The 19,406-nt window shown below is 51.4% G+C and overlaps 2 protein-coding genes across 4 annotated transcripts in view; both read left to right on the top strand.

The window, feature by feature from the left end:
* LOC131207197 (uncharacterized) overlaps positions 1–12,377 on the top strand; it is a 42,646-nt gene extending 30,269 nt beyond the window's left edge. Inside the window, exons 2-6 of the mRNA XM_058199809.1 lie at positions 5,856–6,665; positions 7,753–11,651; positions 11,725–11,887; positions 11,959–12,127; positions 12,194–12,377. Of these exons, the coding sequence (XP_058055792.1) occupies positions 5,856–6,665; positions 7,753–11,651; positions 11,725–11,887; positions 11,959–12,127; positions 12,194–12,377 (5,225 nt within the window). The remainder of the gene's footprint in view (positions 1–5,855; positions 6,666–7,752; positions 11,652–11,724; positions 11,888–11,958; positions 12,128–12,193) is intronic.
* A 3,516-nt stretch (positions 12,378–15,893) lies between these two features.
* The window catches only part of LOC131209932 (glycogen synthase kinase-3 beta), a 55,729-nt gene continuing 52,216 nt past the window's right edge, over positions 15,894–19,406 (top strand). For 2 of the 3 annotated variants that reach the window (XM_058203099.1, XM_058203097.1), the window contains exons 1-2: positions 16,049–16,091; positions 17,380–18,597. In XM_058203099.1, coding sequence (XP_058059082.1) covers positions 18,513–18,597 — 85 coding nt within the window. In that variant the 5' untranslated portion in view covers positions 16,049–16,091; positions 17,380–18,512. Of the gene's footprint in view, positions 16,013–16,048; positions 16,092–17,379; positions 18,598–19,406 lie in introns of those variants that run through there. The other variant, XM_058203098.1, reaches the window with a different exon arrangement.

Genomic DNA, 19,406 nt, shown 5'->3' with positions numbered 1-19,406 from the left:
ATGCTGCCGGTACTGGTGCTGGTGCCGCCGTGTCGTCGCTCGGTCTCTTCGCAACTTGGCCGCCCCGAGACGCCGGCGAGTGTTTTTGGCGAGGCTGCCGCAATCAGGTCGAAATTAATTTGTAATGCGTGATTAGGTGTAAATTGGTTTGGAGGGATTTAGGACCTGTCATACCCTGCCATCAACATCATCATCATCATCATCATCAACAGCAGCAGCGAGGCAAGGCAATTCCACGCTTCTACACCTCAGGGAGGGTAATCCTAAAATAGACTAGACTAGAGAGAACCAGGGCGCGACACCAGGAAAGTCGTATTAGCAAGGATTGGCAAGTAATTAACCAACAGATTAGTAGTAACACCTTGTTCGGGTCACAGCGAGCAGCAGCTCACGGGCACAGAAGGATCTACTACCGGCGCAACCAATTGATTTGCGGAAGTGGTGTGCCAACTTTGCTCACTTTACTGCCTTTGGCTCTGAGGAACACGTTACCACGGTGGTGTTTAAAGTATTCCTTTACTTGCCCCAGTCTAAGCTCTACGGTGCCGTACTCATGGCCGACCGTAATCTAATTTATTCAGATAGTAACACAATTAAGTTAATCACTTGCAAAGACCAGGGAAGAATACTTAACAAACCAGGAATGCTTGGACTTGCTTGGGGAATGAAATTACCTGACCCGAACCGCCTGAACCCGATTGCCCCAAACCCATGAACATCGAACTCCCGAAACAAGGCGGCTGATGGAGTGTGGCAAATCGTCGACAAGTCCTGGCCAGCCGGCCGCCCGTCCAGTCGGTCGGTTCAGGTTTATGTGATGGGGTTCAGGAGTCAACGGTAATAAATAATTCAATCCCACGACAAGAGAGCCGCCCGCGGAACGCTTCACGCTTCGTCGGGGTTTTGTTTTTGCCAATGTACCTTCTCGTTTATCCACCATTTCCATTATCATTATTCATCTGCCAACGAAACAACACCCTGGTACATTGCACGAAAGAAATCGCGCCGTCGACCCAACTTTCCCGCATTTGGTTTGACGGGGAAGGATCTGCTGCAGCATGCGTCCGTGATTCATTACCGCGCAGAGGCCAACCAACCAACAGGAGAGAAAGACAAAGAGAGAACAAAGAAACCCCACTCGCAAAAAGCCCAAAAGTAACCGAAATGTTAATCAGTGCCAACCCGACCACAGGAGCAACATAAATGCGCAATTCTCTTCCTCTCTCTCTCATACGTGCACATGCCCGGGACATGCCCGGCGGGGCCATAAACGTCCGTAAATCATATAATTTCGGTGTCGATTTCGTTTGTCGTCGACAAACCCCCATGAAAGACGCACAGAACTCTGGTGGTTGGTCATAAAATATTCATCATCGTCATCCACTCGCAGCCGACTGACCGGGTCAATCGCGGTAGCTGCCGTGGTGCCACCTTCTTCACACCTGTGCCCTAGATCGAATCAGAGATACAGAGAGATACAGAGAGACCAGAGTGAAGGTATATCTAATTTACGTGGCGAAAGATTAACACCCCAATCTTGGTACGCTGCCGTACGCAGTTGGCGGCCCCCTACCGGAACCGACCGGAACTGCCAGATATTAACGCAAGGACACTCTCCCAGAATCTGGGCTCCGTCTGAGAGGGTTGAGTGGCGTAAAACAATTTATCGCAAACTGGATTAATATCGCATTTTATTGGATTCAAATTACTCCGCATGATGCACCTCACACACTGTGACCGGCACTCTCTGGAAGTCTCCAGAACGAAACACGGTGCCCGTGAAACGATGAGGCCTGACAAGGGGCCCTCCTGAAAGGCAACCCCTTTTGCTCGTCGCTAAAAGGAAACGGAGAGGGCCCTCGATCGGAGAATGCCGAACGTCGCTCGGAAGTGTCGCTCGGTGGCTTCCAGAATTGCGCCGTACCTTGTTTCTTTGCTTTCGGGTGGCCAGGCGACCGGCGGCCAACCCCCCGGAGGGTCGTGTTCAGGAAACTGAATGTTAAAACATTTTACCGTTACGCCGTCGGCGGCGGGAGAGGGTGTGTAGAGGATTGTGTTCTAAGACAAATTGTAGCCGCCCGGGGTTGCAGCGCGCGAAGTCTTCAAGCCTGGGCCCGGAACGCCGGAATCTTACGATTTATTTCCGTTTTCTTTGCGGCCGGAACAATAAAAAAGCGCCCGAACCGAGACTGCGGAGATCGGCTACCAGTTTTTTTTTTTTCGATGTCGGTTTCTGGTCTCACCCCTTGACATCCGGGCCCATTCGGGGCCGGCTGTTTAGAGGGGTTTAATGCGTCTCCAGGCGAGAGGTAGATTACTGTGACGCCGTCGTAACCGTCGTGGTTATTATCGGTCCCGGACTCTCTCTCTCTTCCCGGCGACGACTGTAGATGGTTTGAGAGTCGTCGCCGTCGTCGTTAAATCACTTGCGTGTTGCCGACGTAATCTCAAGACGGGAGCGTCTATATTTGGAACACCCTCGAGCAGTGTTTGCGTTGCCGCCGGTCGTGGTGCTGCTTAACTCAATTATCATGATATTTCGTTTTCTCGTCATGAAGCGCCTTCCGTCCTCTCGGTCGCTGAAGTGGATTTTCTGATCGTTTTTCCGTTTTTTTGTCCCGTGACGCAGCAGCGAGATGAGTTGATTGAATTTTAAACAAAATTAATTATCATCACAGGGTACATTTCTCCGGTTCAGAGAGAAGGTTACGCCGCAGGGTGAGTGGGGTGGCCGGGCTCGACAAGTTCCCGAGCAAACATTGCCGAACCCTAATTGGTAATACGTACGAATCTCTCGCCGCAAGTGTGAATCGTTGACACGAGCAACGGGAACAGTCAATTGCCGGCAATGACAGGGATTTGGTGCCCTGTCAAGTACCCGTTGCAACAAGTTTCGAACTGCGAGAGGGTGCTATCGAAGGGCTGAGTGTCTCAATCTTTCGAGTTCAAAATTACAGTGTTTGAAGTAACACGAGTACGAGTCGATAGCGATTGACGCTAATCAATGATCATTCAAAGGATTCCGAACGGAACGGAATGGAAACGTGAGTTTAAACAGGAATAGTGTCAAGAGCAAACGGAGGAAACGCTATGCGAATTATGCGTAACAGTTGAGCAAACCAGCAAGCAGCAAGTTTTGTTGACATTGGGCCGTTCAATAAGTTTTGCAGCTCGATAAGACTCCAATTACGACCATATTATTTGGTGAAAAACGATTTCCACGCATGATTTTTTTTGTAGATCTGGAAACAGCTCCAATAAAGTGATGTTCCAATAAGTCGAACTTCAATGCATTGATTTTAGCGTTTATCCAAATGCTCTTGTGACACGGTGCATTTTCCTGATGAAAAATCCACAACCAGAATTCCTTTCGCCTCCCTACAATTTGATGCTAACATCTTCTTGATCGATTTCTAGACACGGACTCGTTTCGGAGCCGAAGAACCAGCCGCTCTTTCAAGACGCTCTTTAGCCTCTTGTTTTGATTCAGGCTCATGGTGATAGACCCAAGTCCCAACTATGCTAGGGCTTCTACTAAATCTATGTCAAACATTCGACGATTTTCCAATACGATATCCTGTAACTTCAGGTGTTGTTGCGGGTTTTAGGCGTCATTGGCGTGGAATGCTTTCAACTATGTTTGAGTTCAACATCCCACCTTTCTACTGTACTAATTGAAGGCGAAGAGTCCTCATACACTTTCAACATCCGTTCATAAATTCTCTTTGAATGATTAAAAACTTCCAAAAATAAACATTCAATCACTGCACGATGGCTTGTAGGCAAATCAAATCAATCAAAACCTTTTTGAGCAACCCAGTATTTTACTCCAGCGGACTAAGAATCCTATCTAAACTCCCGCAAAAAAAGAATACTCCTACCGGGGCTGACTGAGCAACGCGTCCATCTCCGTCAACTGCGCTGGCGGTCCTCGTCAGCAGCTTAGCAGCGTACGGAAAAATGATGGAACCAATCAGCAGCAGTATGCGGGTGGCCAAACTGTAACTTTGTTTGTGTCACCGTTTTACCCTCCTGGATTAGCGACGTAGAATGAAGCCAACGAAAAGAACACCAACTGTAAGCTCTGTGTGCGTTGGGGGGCTCCTCCACCAACGTACGACCGAAGGAATGAAGCAAAAACAGCATCATCGAATGAAGTGTTCCGTTTGTCGCTAGCTTCCAGCGCTGCCGCTGCTCCTTACGAACAATCATAATCACTTCAATCATCAGCGTCTTACGCGGTCTGGCTGGCTTGTTAGCCTCGGTGCGGAGTGACGGGGCAGCCACCCCGAGACGTGTGGGAAACACCGTGACGGCGCGACACGTCAGCCCACGAATCGCTGACGACGAGTGGTGAATGAAAGCGTGACTCGGCTCGGCAAGTAGGTGGCATCCTGACGTGTGGAAACGAACGACAAAGGCGACGGGAAATTTGTCGCTCGTGAAAAATGCCCGGTCCACGGTCCCGAGTGAAAGGTGAACAGTTTCGCGGGGGTGTGCGACTGAATTCCGCAGATTCTTTCGCTGCTGCTGGCAGGCAAAGGCCACCATGAGAAGGATAATAAATAAATATCATATGTGAAGGCTCGCTCTCACCACCCGTAGCTGTCAGACGGGTTGTTGATAATGTCGTTGGCCAATTGCCGCAGCAGCACGCCCGCCGGTCATGAATTGTATGAGCTAATTTTGTCACATCCTCCAGGGGCCGGCCTGTGGAAAACCCCTTTTTCCGCTACGCTCCACTCGGTGCTCTTTTCACGTAATTATCTAAATGGTTTCTTTTTGCGAGAAGCTCTTTCAAAGAACACGGGGCGAGGGCTAACAAACCATTGAAGCAAGGACCCCCAGTACTCAAAGAAAGCAGCAACCCGTAAAGTTCTGACGATGGCTCAAGTATAGAAACACATCCTCGGATCGATCGGAAGCCGTAATCTGTCTTTTGCCATAATTTATTCACTGATTTTTTTTTCTATACTTCTGCGATAAGCCGCATTCAAGGACTCAAGTTTGCTGTCTCTCTTCAGTCAAAAAGTCGTCTCACGAGTTCTTCTAATGATTCTCTCTGACTAAATGAACGGAAAATATGCTCCGGTTGTTATCATTCTTAAACCGTCTGCTGCTCACCCAAACAAGCGCAACCGGAAACAACCTCTCCCTAGGCGCCCTAACACCAAACTCTCAAGCCCCTTTCTCTATCGTGCCCTCATCATCGGTGGTAAATTATTCTTTCTAATGGGTTCTTCGCCACATGCGGCCAGTGGCGCGCAACACCCTTACGGTTGATTGCACGGCGGATAAGGTCCTGCCACCCCCACCCAGTGTGGCTGGTGGACCCAAAAAGGAAATGAATATTTTATGGGTTATGAAACCGACTTTTACACGCCGATTAAGGATGTGGACGGCCCTCGGCCTCACGCTTTTCCCTTTCTCCGTACAGTACAGTAGGTCCCGCTCTCTGTCTCCGCGTCGGTCGGGTCGGTACAGGCATGGAAAAAAGTATGGAAAATCCTAGTAATTAAACAATTACGCCAATTTCGGTTCATCGAGGCCCACAAGCCCCCTCATCGTCGGTGGCGGGACATTTCATTTGCAATTTAATTAACTGATAACAGTGTATGCTATTGTTTTGGTTGCCCATTCGCCCGCTGGGCGCCTTATCTTATCACATCCTTTTCGTCCACCGACAGAGAGAGCAGGATGGAAGTTGATAAGCAAAAACCCGCTGATTTCCATTAAATAATCAAATGTGATGTTTTGTCTCGGTTTTGAACTCGTGCAATCCGCTCCACTATTGGCGGAATTCATCTGCAGCTTAACACACTAACGATCGGTTTTTTTTTCCTCCTTTTTAACAGGTTACTATCAGCCGGCGGGGCCGTTGATATCTCCGCACCTGCTCCCGCAGCCTCCGCCCGTGTCGCAGCACGGCGGGGGGCCGCTGGGCGGGAGCAAGAGCAGTGGCCCGGAGTCCGAGTCACCGCTGCAGGGACCGCAGCAGCCGCCGGCCTCTACCACCGCAGACAGTACGGATAGTGATGTACTGCTGACAGGTACGAGCGGAGCACCAGCGCCACACCACCACATACCATCCGACGCCTACCATCCGTTCCGGCCAGCTGATGCGGATCGTTGTTTTCGTTCCATCTTTGCAGGAGGTGACCTAGCGCCACGCGCCCCAGGTCCGTACGGCGGGCACCACCGGTACGGTCCGGCGGCCGGGCCACCGCCGGCCGCCAACCTCTACCCGCGCCCGCTGCAGATGCACTGTCCGCCGACCTATCTGCCCGCGAACTACTACGCCTCGCCGTACGGGCAGCCACCGCCGCCTCCGCCGCCACCGCACGACATGTACTACGCGCACGCGTATCCTCCTCACTACTACCCCAAGTTTCCGCCGCAGTACTATCCGACGCGCCGTCAGTACTATCCGGGGCCGCCCGGTCCTCCCGGGCCCGAGCACCTCTACGAACAGCCGCCGCCGAGTAGTGCGCCAGTGGCTCCACCACCGCCGCCGCCGGCCGGGGCACAACTCGTACCTGCCGGACCGCAAGGCCCGCAGCACCTGGACCACTACCCGTACGCGTACCCGGGCTACGGCAGTCCCGGGCCCGGTTCCGGGGGCCAGTGCTACACGCGCAACCTGCAACACCCGCCTCCGTATCTGGGTAAGCCAATGTATGACAGCGAACTCATCTCTCATCTCGCCGCCGAGTACGTCATCCCATGTTGCACCAACACCAGCTCCAGATCTGCGTCTGTGCATTTTTATCTTGCGTGTCTTTCTCCTTTCTTTGTGTGTATTTGCGTGTTTCTACACTACTTCGTTCGTTCGCATCAATTGCTGCATGTTTTTTTTCTGTTACAGTTTCCCCAAGGAACTCTTTCATGGAACTGCTTGAACCTATTTTTGAACCTTAAACCACTTTGCCATATCCTGCGTTTCATTATTCGATTTTATTGATGTCTTCATGTTTGTTTATGATTGTGCAAAGTAAAAGAACTTGATAATCTTTCCCAAAGGTAGCGTCCGGTTCGTAGACCCAGTTAGTCCGATGTCCCTCACGTGTTAATGGGCTTATGTTAGTACCAGGTCTAGGAAATCGGATTTTTTCCAACAAAATCAATCAAAATCAATCAACAAAATCATTTTTAATTTTTTTAACCACTTATAGCACTGCGATCTTCCAAAAATAAGCTTCGAGAAACATTTGATGCGATTCTATAGCAGTTTTCTTCAGTAGGTAGCAGAAAAATAATGATCCCCACGAAACTTCATTTTCGAACACAAAAGTCGACATGGTCCAACCCCTTCAAAGATCAGTTGCAAATCAATTTTTTTCGACATTAAAGCATTAGCCTGACGTCAAAACAACGTAATGTTGCCAAAACAAAGAATAACTAGGAAGACCAAATTGACAGCTAGAGCCATATGTTACACATTTCGACTTCACTTTACTTTGTAGTTTTACACTTCATCGTTTCAACGGATTTGTTATTGCTTTTGGCCGAAACAAGCCATATTTTACCAAAAGAACCGGTTATAGTTCCGGCTCCGGTGTTTATCACACGTTGGGCTGCCCTTTTTACGTTTTTCATATTCACTTTGCTCCCATTTCTTCGTTGCACTCGAGTGTCCGTTGTTCGACCCTTTTTTATCACCCATTTTATCATCACTCTCCGGAAGCAGTTTCCGTTGGCGTCGGCAACAGCCTGTTCTAACACGATTCCTTTTTCCTTTCGACTCACCCACAGATGCGCACTACACAACCAATTGCCCATGTCCGATGCAGTGTCCAAAAAACGTCAATGCTGGGTCCCTTATTGGTATCAAGGCCAGTAAGGGCCCAGTAGCCACAAACAACAACACCAACAAAAACAACCATATCGTACAAAGCCAGACGAGTACGGCGGGCGGAACCATCAGCACGGCGGAACCGCTGTCGTCCAGTTCGTACCCGGTATCGTCATCCTCGTCGGCGTCACCGGCTCCAATCGATCTACACGCGTCCATCTCGTCCCCGATGGCCGAGACGGTCTCGAAGGCCACCCCGGCGGCCACCCAAGCGCCTCTGCAGCACACCTACCCACATCACCATCAGCCGCTGCAGAGGCCACCGCTGGTTGAGCATCATCCTGCCGCTCCACCGCATCACACGCATCCGTACCATCTTCACCATCCACGGCACGGCGGAGGTCTTCCGCCGGCGATGGTAGTAACCACGGCACCGGAAGTAACACCTACAGCAGCCCCACACTCAGCCAAAGCGTCGGTGTCGAGTGTCAGCGGCCCCGAAATGTCGCTGCAGCATCCCGTCATGACCACGGCACCGACCAACGGTGGTGGTGGTGGCGTTAGGGACAATCTGGACCCAGCGCAAATGTGCTACAAAGCGGAGCAACTAATCAAACCGGAAACGGCACCGACCAACCTGATGCCGGACCCGATGCACTACGGTGATCCGTATCTGCACCATTATCACCATTCGCTCGGCTACTACCACCATCCGAAGTTGTCGGACTTGAAGGACGATCTGCACGGGCAGCTGGCCCCAGCGCCGCCGCCAGGGTCTCAGTACACGATTGCGCGACTCGAGCCAATCGACTTGCACGTGAGCCCTCCGCGTGGTCCGGCCACGCTGAGCGAAAAAGCGATGCAACCGGCGAGTCTGATCGAGCTCGAGGCCAATGGTAAAGATGGCCTGCACGGGAGCCTGCTTTCACCGACGACGGTCGTTAAGCGGGAAATTGAAGACTTTAAGCTCGATCCACTGGCCGGCGATGCCGGGGTGGCCACCCTTAAAGGGAAGGCGGTGTGCAAGAAGGAAGATTTCGAAGAAAGGGGCCCAGCCATGACGCCGGACCTGTTGCCACTGCTGGACGATCGGCCGATCGTCATCAAGAAGGATTGCGACGACGAGAAGGCCGAACCGGTAACCTGCGTCGGCGGTGTGTCGGCAGCGGTGGCGGAGGGAACGTTTCATCAACCGGCCCAGCACCTTCACCATCACATGCTTCACCATCATCCGCATCATCATGTGCATCTTGCCTCGCATCATCACCACAGTGCCAGTACAAACCTCCTGCATCAACCTCGCCACCACCACCTGCACCCGCAGCACTACGGCGGCAGTATGCAGCTGGTGCAGCAGCCTCCTGCTCCTGCTGCGGCCGCCACTCTTCGGCTCGAGCAGGATACCGAAATGGCGGACACCAAACTTCCAATCGCCGCCCGAGACTGCAAGAGTGACCTGGCCGAGCTCGTCCTCACGACGGAGTCCTCGATGGCGTCCGGGGTGCCGCCGTCGCCAGCGGCTACTACGTCGACCACCAGCACGATAACCGTCAGCCACCATTCGAGGGATATCAGTAGTGATAGTAGCATTAGTTTTAGCGATAGTGTCAACCCTAGCACGGATGGTGACCTGGCGTCTCCCGAGCCCGGCGCCTTTCCTGCGTCGACCGTCAAGCGGAGAGCGCTGCTGGTGGCATGCAAGAAATCCACCACCAAGCAGTCGCCCCCGAATAGCTATAAGAATCTGATCAAACGTACAAATGGCGACCACCACCCCCCGGATGAGGAGGGCGAACTTCGGCAGGACGAAAGTTTGGCGCCGGTCGAGCTGAGCGACGACGAAGAGGAAGAAGAGGACGAGGAGGAAGAGGACGAGGAGGAGGACGACGAAGAGGAGGAAGAGGACGAGCAGGACGATGAGGAGGAGGACGTGGAGAAGGTGGAAATGGTGGAACAGGCCAGGCAGGCCGATCGGATGCGAGCGAAAAAAGGACGCCTCGCATCGAAGATCGCTATTTGCAAGAGAAACGCCAAGATGGTGGTGCCCGGAGGGCGGTGGAAGTGTCCCAGCAGCACTAGTCTCAGTAGCGGCAGCGCCAGTAACGGAAGCAGAAAGCTTCTGCTGCTAACACAGCAGCCGCATCATAGCAGGTGGGGGTTCAAGAACCCTAGCCCGCCCGCGTCCCGCAGGCTCGTGAAGCGAGTGCATCGGGTGTTCCGAACGAGTATCGAATCGCTCCGGAAGCTCCCGCCACGATTGGGAGGCGGCTTAGTACCCACGGCACGGCGCCAGCGGTTTGTTCGCAAACTACGGCTTTCGAAGTCGCCCGCACGCTCGGTGTCTAACGAATCTTCGGACCCACAAACGTCCTCGTCGGTCGAAAGTGCCATTGAAGGAAGCGTATATCCACTCACTACTTTCGTCACGGACCTCGATCAAGGGCAGCTTCCGGCTGCGGTGAACAGCCCGTTCGGCTGTTCACCACCACCAGAACCGGCGGTCGACGCGGTAAAGGATCCGATCACCACCGAGCCGGTGAAGCCGCCCCTGTCGAATGTCGATCGAACGATCGATCTCGTCGCGAGAGGATACTTTTCCGAGCCGGAAATCCTGGTGACCGATCTGCAAAAGAACGCATACTCACGGGCCTGGTTGAAAAAGGTGAAACAGCAGCAGCAACAGGAGGGTCGCTCGCACTCCGAGCAAAGCCGCGAGGCGAAACGTGATCGCGATCGTAGCAGCGATAGCGCCGGCGGTAAGTCCGCCTGCAAGAAGAAAACCAAGAAAGCGACGACTCCTTCCACCGATAACTGCACTGTGGTGGAGAAGAAGTCCAAGTCCAAGACTAAAACCTCCAAGTCGGCCGGGGACAGCCTGCCACACGAGACTGATCAGGTGCAACCGGATGCGAGTCAGCGAAAAACCAAAAATAAATCAAGTCGCAAGGAGTCTAAAAAGGAATCCAAGAAGGCGAAGAAGAAGAAGAAGCTTAAAGATGGCGCCGACGACGGTCGTAAGAAGGAGCAGCCCGTCGTCGAGCAACCGATCGCAATGGAGGTCGAACTAGATTCCGCGTACCAACGCGCGACCTCGACGCCAATTCGTACGGATGCGGTGGACTGTATGGAGGTGGACGACCATCATGGAGCCGGTCCGTGCGATGAGAGTGTGGCTGGCTGCCCGCTGGATCAATCGTCGGTGATTGACGATCGGGAAACGGACTTCGATGATGCTGCCACGATGCTGGTGGAGGATGATGTGGCCAGTGTTGACACCAGTGTGCTGATCACGCGCCATAATAACAACAATAATATTAGCACCATAACGGATAAGAATAATCCGGCGGACGAGCAGATGGTCGTGCCCGCACATCCTCTCCAGGCCATCATAGCCGATGGCAAGGAGGGCAGCGAACTAGAACCACCTGAGGGCATGGAACCGTTCCTGGACGACCCGATGGAAGACCCTGACGACGTGCTCCAGCTTCAGGTGGGTGTGACGCATCAGCAGCAACAGATATCGCTACCGCCACCGCCACCAACGACGCAGACGCAGCCTCAAATGAGCCCCGATGATCGTCCGATACCTATGCAGACGGACTACATCGATGATTACGAGTACTACGACGAGGATGACGAACTGCCGCCGAAACGTGCCACTAGCCGAACCATCAAGCGGAAACGGACGCGACCGAAGCCATCGAAAAAGTTCAGCACCAAAAAGCGCCATCGTCGGCCGTCGGCTCACAGGTACGAGGTTGAGGAGATTATAGTGCCAAGAAGGTGCACCAATATTCCGCGCTGGAGCAACGGCTGGACCTGGGAGGGGCAACCGTTTCAGGGGAAAGTGTTTTTGAACGTAAGTACTCCCCAGTGTTGGGCGTGAAGATTCGAGCCCAGCATTTGCTAATGGCGGCTTTCTATTGATACAGAGCGATGATGCACCGGTTCTTCGGACATGCTACCCGGCGATGCGACACTCGGAGGGCGACATTATCAGACCGCGAGACTGTGTGCTTCTACGGGCCGGCAATAAACGCTCGGAATTGCCATACGTAGCGAAGGTTGCTTACCTGTGGGAGAACCCCGAAGATGGTGAGTAGATCCAGCGCAGGAAGGCGTGTCCATGCAGACACCGAATGAAACTAATGGCAAATGTTTTGCAGGTGAAATGATGATGTCATTGCTTTGGTACTACCGACCAGAGCACACCGAGCAGGGCCGCCAGAGGGCGGACGGACCGGACGAGGTGTTCGCTTCACGGCACAAGGACCACAACAGTGTGGCCTGTATCGAGGACAAATGCTACGTTCTGACGTTCAGCGAGTACTGCAGGTAAGTGAGAGCCAAACCGTCGACCGATGGCAAGCGCACGTATCGAACGTCTCCTTTCGTTCCCAGGTTCCGTCGCCAGATGAAGGGCTTCGAGGAGAACGTCGAGGAACAGCCATCGATTGTGCCACCGCCGGTGCAGCGGAGAGAAAACCCACGCCTTCCACCGCCGGTCGTGTCGCCGGAGCTGGTGATGTACTGCCAGCGAGTATACGAATTCCGACTGAAGAGGCTCCTCAAAACCACATCCTAGTGACGGTGGGAGTGTGTGCGCCGGGGTCATGGCAAGTGCACCAAAGACACTACTGCGGGTGGCCGCGCCAGCAGCAGTACCAGTAGCGGGAGTGGCAGCGCAAAATCTTCTCACCTTCCCCAGCCCACAAACGGCGGAATAGTCAGCACTCTGACGACCACCACGATTGGTATTGGCGTGGCTTGAGCTTGCACAGAGAAAATGAAAGAGAGAGACATCCTTTGGCACACGAAATACACCCAACCTAACCTAACTTAGTGATGTAAGCAAAACAACGGTTCAAAATCAACACCGAATAACCGCAGAGAGCACATATCTAGGATCCCGTGCGTCCGGAGTCGATCTACATCCGGTCTAGTCTTGAGAGCGCGGACACTCCAAACTTACAGTCAGTGTGACACGTGAAACCGTTGCTGAGAGGCACAACACACACTACTACGTTACATCCGTGTCCATTTGTTTGAACGTCCTTATGTGTATTTAAAACGCGTATTATTTGTATGTACAGTCTTATTTTTGTATCCTCTCTCGCCTGATCTACTCAGTAATCTATTTAAAAACCAACACTTGTTACTAATTTGGCTGGCCTGTTACTAATATTATTTGTACATACCCGTTACAAAACTTTAGTGTATTTGTCTTGTAATACAGTGTGCGCTGTGTGTACAGATATCCCCCCAATAAAAATCCATACGGTGGCGGAACGCTTCTCCCAGTGCACGACCATTCATCTCAGTTTGCTCCAGTGTACGCACAAGACCGGAAGAGAAATCAAAAGACAATCCTTTTTCTGGGAGGAAACACTAGCGCTGGAGAACGAAACTGAACAACATGTACTACACAGTGGGGCCCGGTGCGAGGATCACCAATCGCATTTGGTGGGTTTTGTCGGGTTGTCAGAGTCAGTGCTATTCGTGCACGGATCCAAACTCAGGATTGTGGTACGATGGCACAGCAACTAGTGCGGCAACTACCCGGAAGCAAACCGAAGCAGTAACGTTGAAAATGCATTTGATATTTAATATTAATCGCGCGGCGAACGAAGGATATCGGTTTGAAATGCGTAATGCGTACATAAACACGGTGACATGTAATAATGCATAGTGGTGTGTCTTTGTAGGGATGCTTAGCCATGTAACAACAATAAACTGAACGCACGTGTCGCTAACTAGAAATGAATCCAGCGCGATCATGTTTACCGACAAACGATATGGAAACGGGCAAGAAAAATTTAATAGGTATACAAATAAGAGGAACACATATTATATATGAATAAATTATATATATATACAAACATTTATCCTAGGGAGAGACAACAAAACATAGTTAAGCATTAAAAATAATTAATTGTTATAAGACAGGTTAAGCGTATACAGTACCTTATTATTTAAATGACTAACTGTACGGTGGAAGAACTTTGCAACGGTGGCCGTTAGAATGTTAGACGACGAGATTTGCGTACAAGATATTAGGCGATCGAATGTTTCCGGAGCAGCAAACATTATATACTCACAAGTGACACACAAAACTGGACTAGAGGACAGGAGAGAACAAATTTTACATTCTATCCGACCGTTCGCGCACGGAACTATGGATTAAATGAAGACAAATCGGACGCAGCAGATGTGTGGTGTACGTGAATAGTATCGAAACTGTTAAATGGTCAGTAAAACATCACCGATTGCGCATACTTTTTCAAACGGCAAATCTAACCCAGCAGAAGCTAGTTTAACCGTAGTTTCGCGTTAGTTTCTCATCAGTATTGTTCTTTTCGCGCAAGCAAACGCTTCGCAGCAGCAGTTCTTCGAAAACCATCATAACAGAATGTGAGTTAGTTCTTTCGGTCATAATGCAATATTTATAGTTTAACATCCCTGCGTAACGGTTTCCGTGTTTCGTAACAAGATTTCACTGATAGGGATTGTATCTCCATCTATTTTTCTGAACCATACCCATCATTCCCTTTTAATAGCGAAGCGAACGTAAATTCGTGTTTGTTCAACAAGTAGAGAAGCGATTGGAACATTCTTAAAACGTTGAACGACGACATCTGAGTCTGATCATTTCACGAACACGTGGCTCTCGGTCAGGCGGATACCGTGGGACACAAGTAAACTTGAATCAAAAGAAAAACACAAAAACCTTATCATGATTCGCGCGGAACGTTGAATGGGAGGGAAAACAATTAACTAAACCAAATCAACACTATACAAAATTTTAACAAATAAGAACATAACGTTAGGGAACTTTTTTGTAGCGCAAAGGGCATAAAAAGTGGTAAAACAAATATCAAAACAATGCTAGCACGAACAGCGAGCCAGAGGCAGAGAAATGAATGAGTTTGTTCTTTAGTGATAATATGTGCATTGAGACTAGTTGTAGGTTGTTTTTAGTGTCCTGTTCGGCTTTCGCAGTAATCATTTCCCGGAGCGGTGGGCGATGTACAGGTTTTTCTATGTTCTACGCTGCTAATAAGTCAATTGCAGATACAAGCGAGCAATGTAGAAGAACTTGCTTGCTTTTGAAAATTTGCCCGAAAGAGACCGCGAAAATTTGGACCGGCTCAGGACACTGAGGTTGAGGCCATGTAGCTGGAGTCGTCCGCGGCAAGCGGCGGCGTAAATATACCAATTTTATGTCTATACGTCGACACACGTTTGACTAAGTACTTTTCAGTGTTTCGGTAAATTTAGTGACGTTTAATGAAGCCAACTAAATACGCTCAGTAGCCAGCCAATCAAAAATTGCAAACAAAATTTCCATTTGTTTTGTAAGCTCAGTGTTTTATCGACAGTCTGGGGAGGTTTAAACTAGCGTTTGCCGCCTGGCGGGGGAGATCAATACATCAGCAGCGTCAATGGCCAAAATGGGAGACGAAACCACAAATATGGAAATAGATCTACTATCCTAAGTACACAACTAGCTCCTACGTGAACAAATCAGGAATCAGGAAGAAATAAAACATACGCAAAGAAACTGAAACGGTAGCGACGTTGCAATTTTTATTCAATATTTTAGCCCCGACTCGTTCCAGTGCTAGCTAGCAAATCGGGTACACCGGGAACGGATTCAAGCGGCGAAAGTGACATTCCATAATTTATAGCACCCCTTTATCCGCACTGGGCTGTCACTGCGGGACTCGCTTTCTCACCTCGCAGCGAGAACGTCGTAATTACGCACTCTTTGCTCGGAGCGGAGACTTTCTCACTCTCCCGTGCTCCCCGCTCAATCGTGCGGCACTGCTCACACGGTGTGCGTGCGTACGCTTCACTCTCGTGCGTTTGGCCCCTTCTCACAGGCTGCGGCAGAGCGACAGGCCCATCGAAACGGTCTCTCATCAGTTGTCGACGACGAAGTTTTCCGTGTGCAAGTGATTTCGCTGTTTGTGGGTCGGACGTACGAAACGGCTCTGTTCCGCTGTAACTCTCTCTCAACGCGAATAGCAAAATTGTTCGTTTTTCCGTGTACCGTTGTGTTTCTTGTCGCAAAATCACCAGCCAGGAGCTGCGAGAAAAGTGTGGTGTGCTGGTTCGCTTCACCTCGGGGGCCGCCGCGCAGCAGGATCCGGAAGAATCGTTCTCGCCAAAGTGTGACTCCGCCAGCAGAGTAGAGTACCTCCCGTTACCTCGCTAGAGGTTAGTTTCACTTAGCATTTGGCAGCATTGGAAGTGGAAAAGAAGACCTTATCGCGCTGACCGTCCGCGCCAGCAGAAGGTTCTGTGGTTTCGTCAATGGTTAACCCTTCCGACGGCCACGGTGGGATAGCTTCGATACGCCGTGCTCGTCACACAGCGTTCGTCTCGCTCTAACGGCACAGCCTTCGAGCAGTTCCATGCGACTCGAGCAAAAGTATCGAAACACATTTCGCCCCGTGAAACATTCCTTTGTTGGGAACATCAGGGCGTGCGGGATTGCTGCCAGTTCCGTGTCCGCGGTCGTGATTACGGTGTGTTTTTCCCGTGCGGAAAATCCGACTCCCCCGAAGAGTGTCCTGCGGGGGAAAAAACGATACGCATTTTCAAGCAACCATCCCCGCAGAGGCTTGCCCGAGCTGATCGAACAAAGTAGCTAACGTGTAGTTCGATGAGAAGCGTGTGCATGTGTGGGTGAAGCGTGTGCGAATGCTGCGGAGTGGTGTGCATTCGGGGTTGAGTAAGAGCGAACGTATGAATGAGCGCGGACGTCGCTGTGTGAGTGTGCAGGCCGCTTGAGAGATTTATTTTTTCCTTATAAGTTTAAACGGATGATTTTAAGGCCTGTTTAGCAGCGGAATCGGATGTTCCGGGGTAGTTGGTGCACTGCGGCGTATGCAGCAATCAGACGTGCGTGTCCAGCGATGCAGCTTTACGCTACTAGTGCCGTGCTGAGCCGATGGACCAGCTTTTCTTTCAATTAAATTGATTAAATTGATCTGGATCTGACAAAAGCGTAGCAAGAGAGAGCACATGGAGGGCTGCGCTGGTGAGCAAAACTCACGGAAGTCGCTATCTCGCTCGTGAGCAAGCAGCCGTGTGCTAAGAGAAAGAGTTTCCCCTGTCAGGACGGGGGGTCAGAGGTTGGGCTTTTTTGGTAAAGGGGTCGTAGGAAAAGAACTTCCATCATTCAGAAAGAACACGGTGATGGAACGTTGTGCCATTGATTCAACGGCTTGCTGCTGCTCAATCAAAAACGCTTGTAGACCATCGATTACACACCGTCGCCCTGCTGAGTTTTCGATGAGAGCAAAAACGAGAGCAGCGCGGTTACGAAAGGAGCGAGCACTTGCGCACTCTCGCCTTGTCGTTTTGGCTCTCTCGCCTTTCTCTCTCTCTCTCACTTTTCACACTTGTCTCGTTTGACAGTAGCAGCACACCAGCACGCATCATCGATGTGCAGTAGGTGGCGTGAAAAGATTGTTCGTACGGTGCACACCACGGGTCGAAGCGTGGTCGCTGGGCAAAGAAATATCGTCTGTTGCGAGGAGATGACCACTAAAACACGATTCTTTTATCTACCCCCCCAGTCAGCCGAGTAGCGTGCAGCCTTGCTACGTCCTGCTTTGTCCGCACCACCAGTCAAGTAGCCACAGTGTTCGGTGCTAAGCGACCAATTTGACAGCTTGTTGCGAAGGCGCACCGAGGGCCAAGAAAATCAGCAGCAACAGCGCCCAGGCAGTGTGTCGGACTTTGGCTTTGGAGGTGTCAAATCCGTGTGACCTGTAACAGCAGTACAGGATATTCTGCATTGATAACCCAGCAATGAGCCCGCCGCCACGTTGAGTGTTCGTGCTAAACCCCCTGGTGCCAACCTGGTGTGTAACTGCGATCCAAGCACACGTCGTCGCGCTAGTGACAAGTGAAGCAAAAATCAGCCTCGGTGAGAGCAATTTTGGAAAATCGGTTCGGCATTCCGTGTGTGCGAAAGGATACTCTGGTAGCTATCCGTCTTCGTATTGTGACGAGCACGGTTCACGGCAACAGGGAGGTGCCCAAGCACAAGTGCATCCCAGAGCCACGCGAGAGATCGATTCTGCCCCCGCCCGCTCGTGTGTGCATGTGCATACGTGCCGTGTTCGGTGTTGTGTGAGCGTGTGTGTTTTACGCGGTAAGCCCTGTCCCGGATTGTTTGTTGCAGGCGCGAATGAACGAGAAGTCGCACTGGCCGCCGACCGTGTTCTTTGTAGGCACCGCGAAAGACAAGGATTTGCTCGACGCCAGTTTCCCAATCGACGTCCGCAGTGTGGTGACACGGCACGGGAAATCGTCAGCCGTAAGCGCACTTTGTAAGCAGCGCGTGAGCGTGAACGTCGTCACAGCGTGAGTCCCAATCCACGCGCGCTCGTGTGTGCCTGTATGTGTAGAAAGGCAAGTGTTCGTGCGTGCACACCCACCGTGAGCGGTGAGCAAAAGTGTGAGCCGAAGTGATTAAGCGCGTTGAAACGCGTGAGTGGTGAAGAGTGAGAACTATACGCTCGGCGGCGTACCTGGTGTGGTGTGTAGTGGTGTGTGCGCTCGTGAACGCAGCGGCGGAGTGCGTGGGTGTTCGAGCAGCTACCGAGGGCGCGTCGGAGAGCGAGAGAGAGGGAGAGAGATATTAGCGTGAATAGCGTGAAACGAAGTGAAGAAAACGGAGCCATCAAACGACAACGGCGGAGACATGAGCGGTCGGCCCAGGACTACCTCGTTTGCCGAGGGTAACAAACAGCAAAATTGTCCCGTGATGGGGGCAATGAAAATAATAAGTAAGTATCCAGGTACCCTTTCTACGCACGATGAATTTATGCACACCGCATGGGGAGAGGTCCTATACATCTGGTTCGCCAATATGTGAGAGCAATCGAAGCAGCAGCCATTTTTTCTCCCATTTCACGGCAGTGAGGTGAGCTGCTGTGTTGCGTTGCTCACAACCGGGAGCAGTGATTGCGCTTTCTCTTTCTCTCTTTGTCTGTCGTTCGCTGTTTCTCCTATCTGGGTTGGACGACTTTCAAAATGGCGTCAGATCGTGTGAGAGAGCGAAAGTGAGCTCGAGAGCTGTCAGATGTGAGTTGGGGCGCTGGTAAAGTGAGACGCGTCGTGTGCGGCAAACAACGACGGTGAAGGATGGTGGATCTGCCCTTGCCACAATTACTTCACACAGCCGCAATTGTCGAATGCCCTGCACACCCTCCTCATTGGCCGGGAACGACTTGTTGGGGGGGGTGCCGAATGGAATGCCAAGTGGAATGCTTCGGCACACGTCCTGCGTCATCTAATGTTTATTTGCCTCTCCTTTTTTGGCCTCTGGTAGCACCCCGTGGCTGTTCATCGTACCGTTTTAATTAGGTTATCGCAAGGTGATATCGATACCATAGAACAGCGCGTAGCGCTAAATTCTGCTCGTAGGTGCCGGAGTTTCGATCGCTCTTCATTGGTTCTTCGACTAGTGGACTCGCAAAGCGCCGGGACCATCGCTGGGTGATAATAAATTACGCATTAGAGTAGAATAGTGCACGGCGAACTCTCGAACTCCCTTCGTATGCTGGCGTGATAAAGAGAGGGCTACGAAGGATAA

The sequence above is a fragment of the Anopheles bellator genome, chromosome 2 (genome assembly GCF_943735745.2).
Source record: "Anopheles bellator chromosome 2, idAnoBellAS_SP24_06.2, whole genome shotgun sequence".
In the NCBI taxonomy this organism is placed as follows: domain Eukaryota; kingdom Metazoa; phylum Arthropoda; class Insecta; order Diptera; family Culicidae; genus Anopheles; species Anopheles bellator.
Note: the sequence above shows the minus strand (reverse complement) of the source record. Positions and strands in the feature narration are given on the sequence as shown.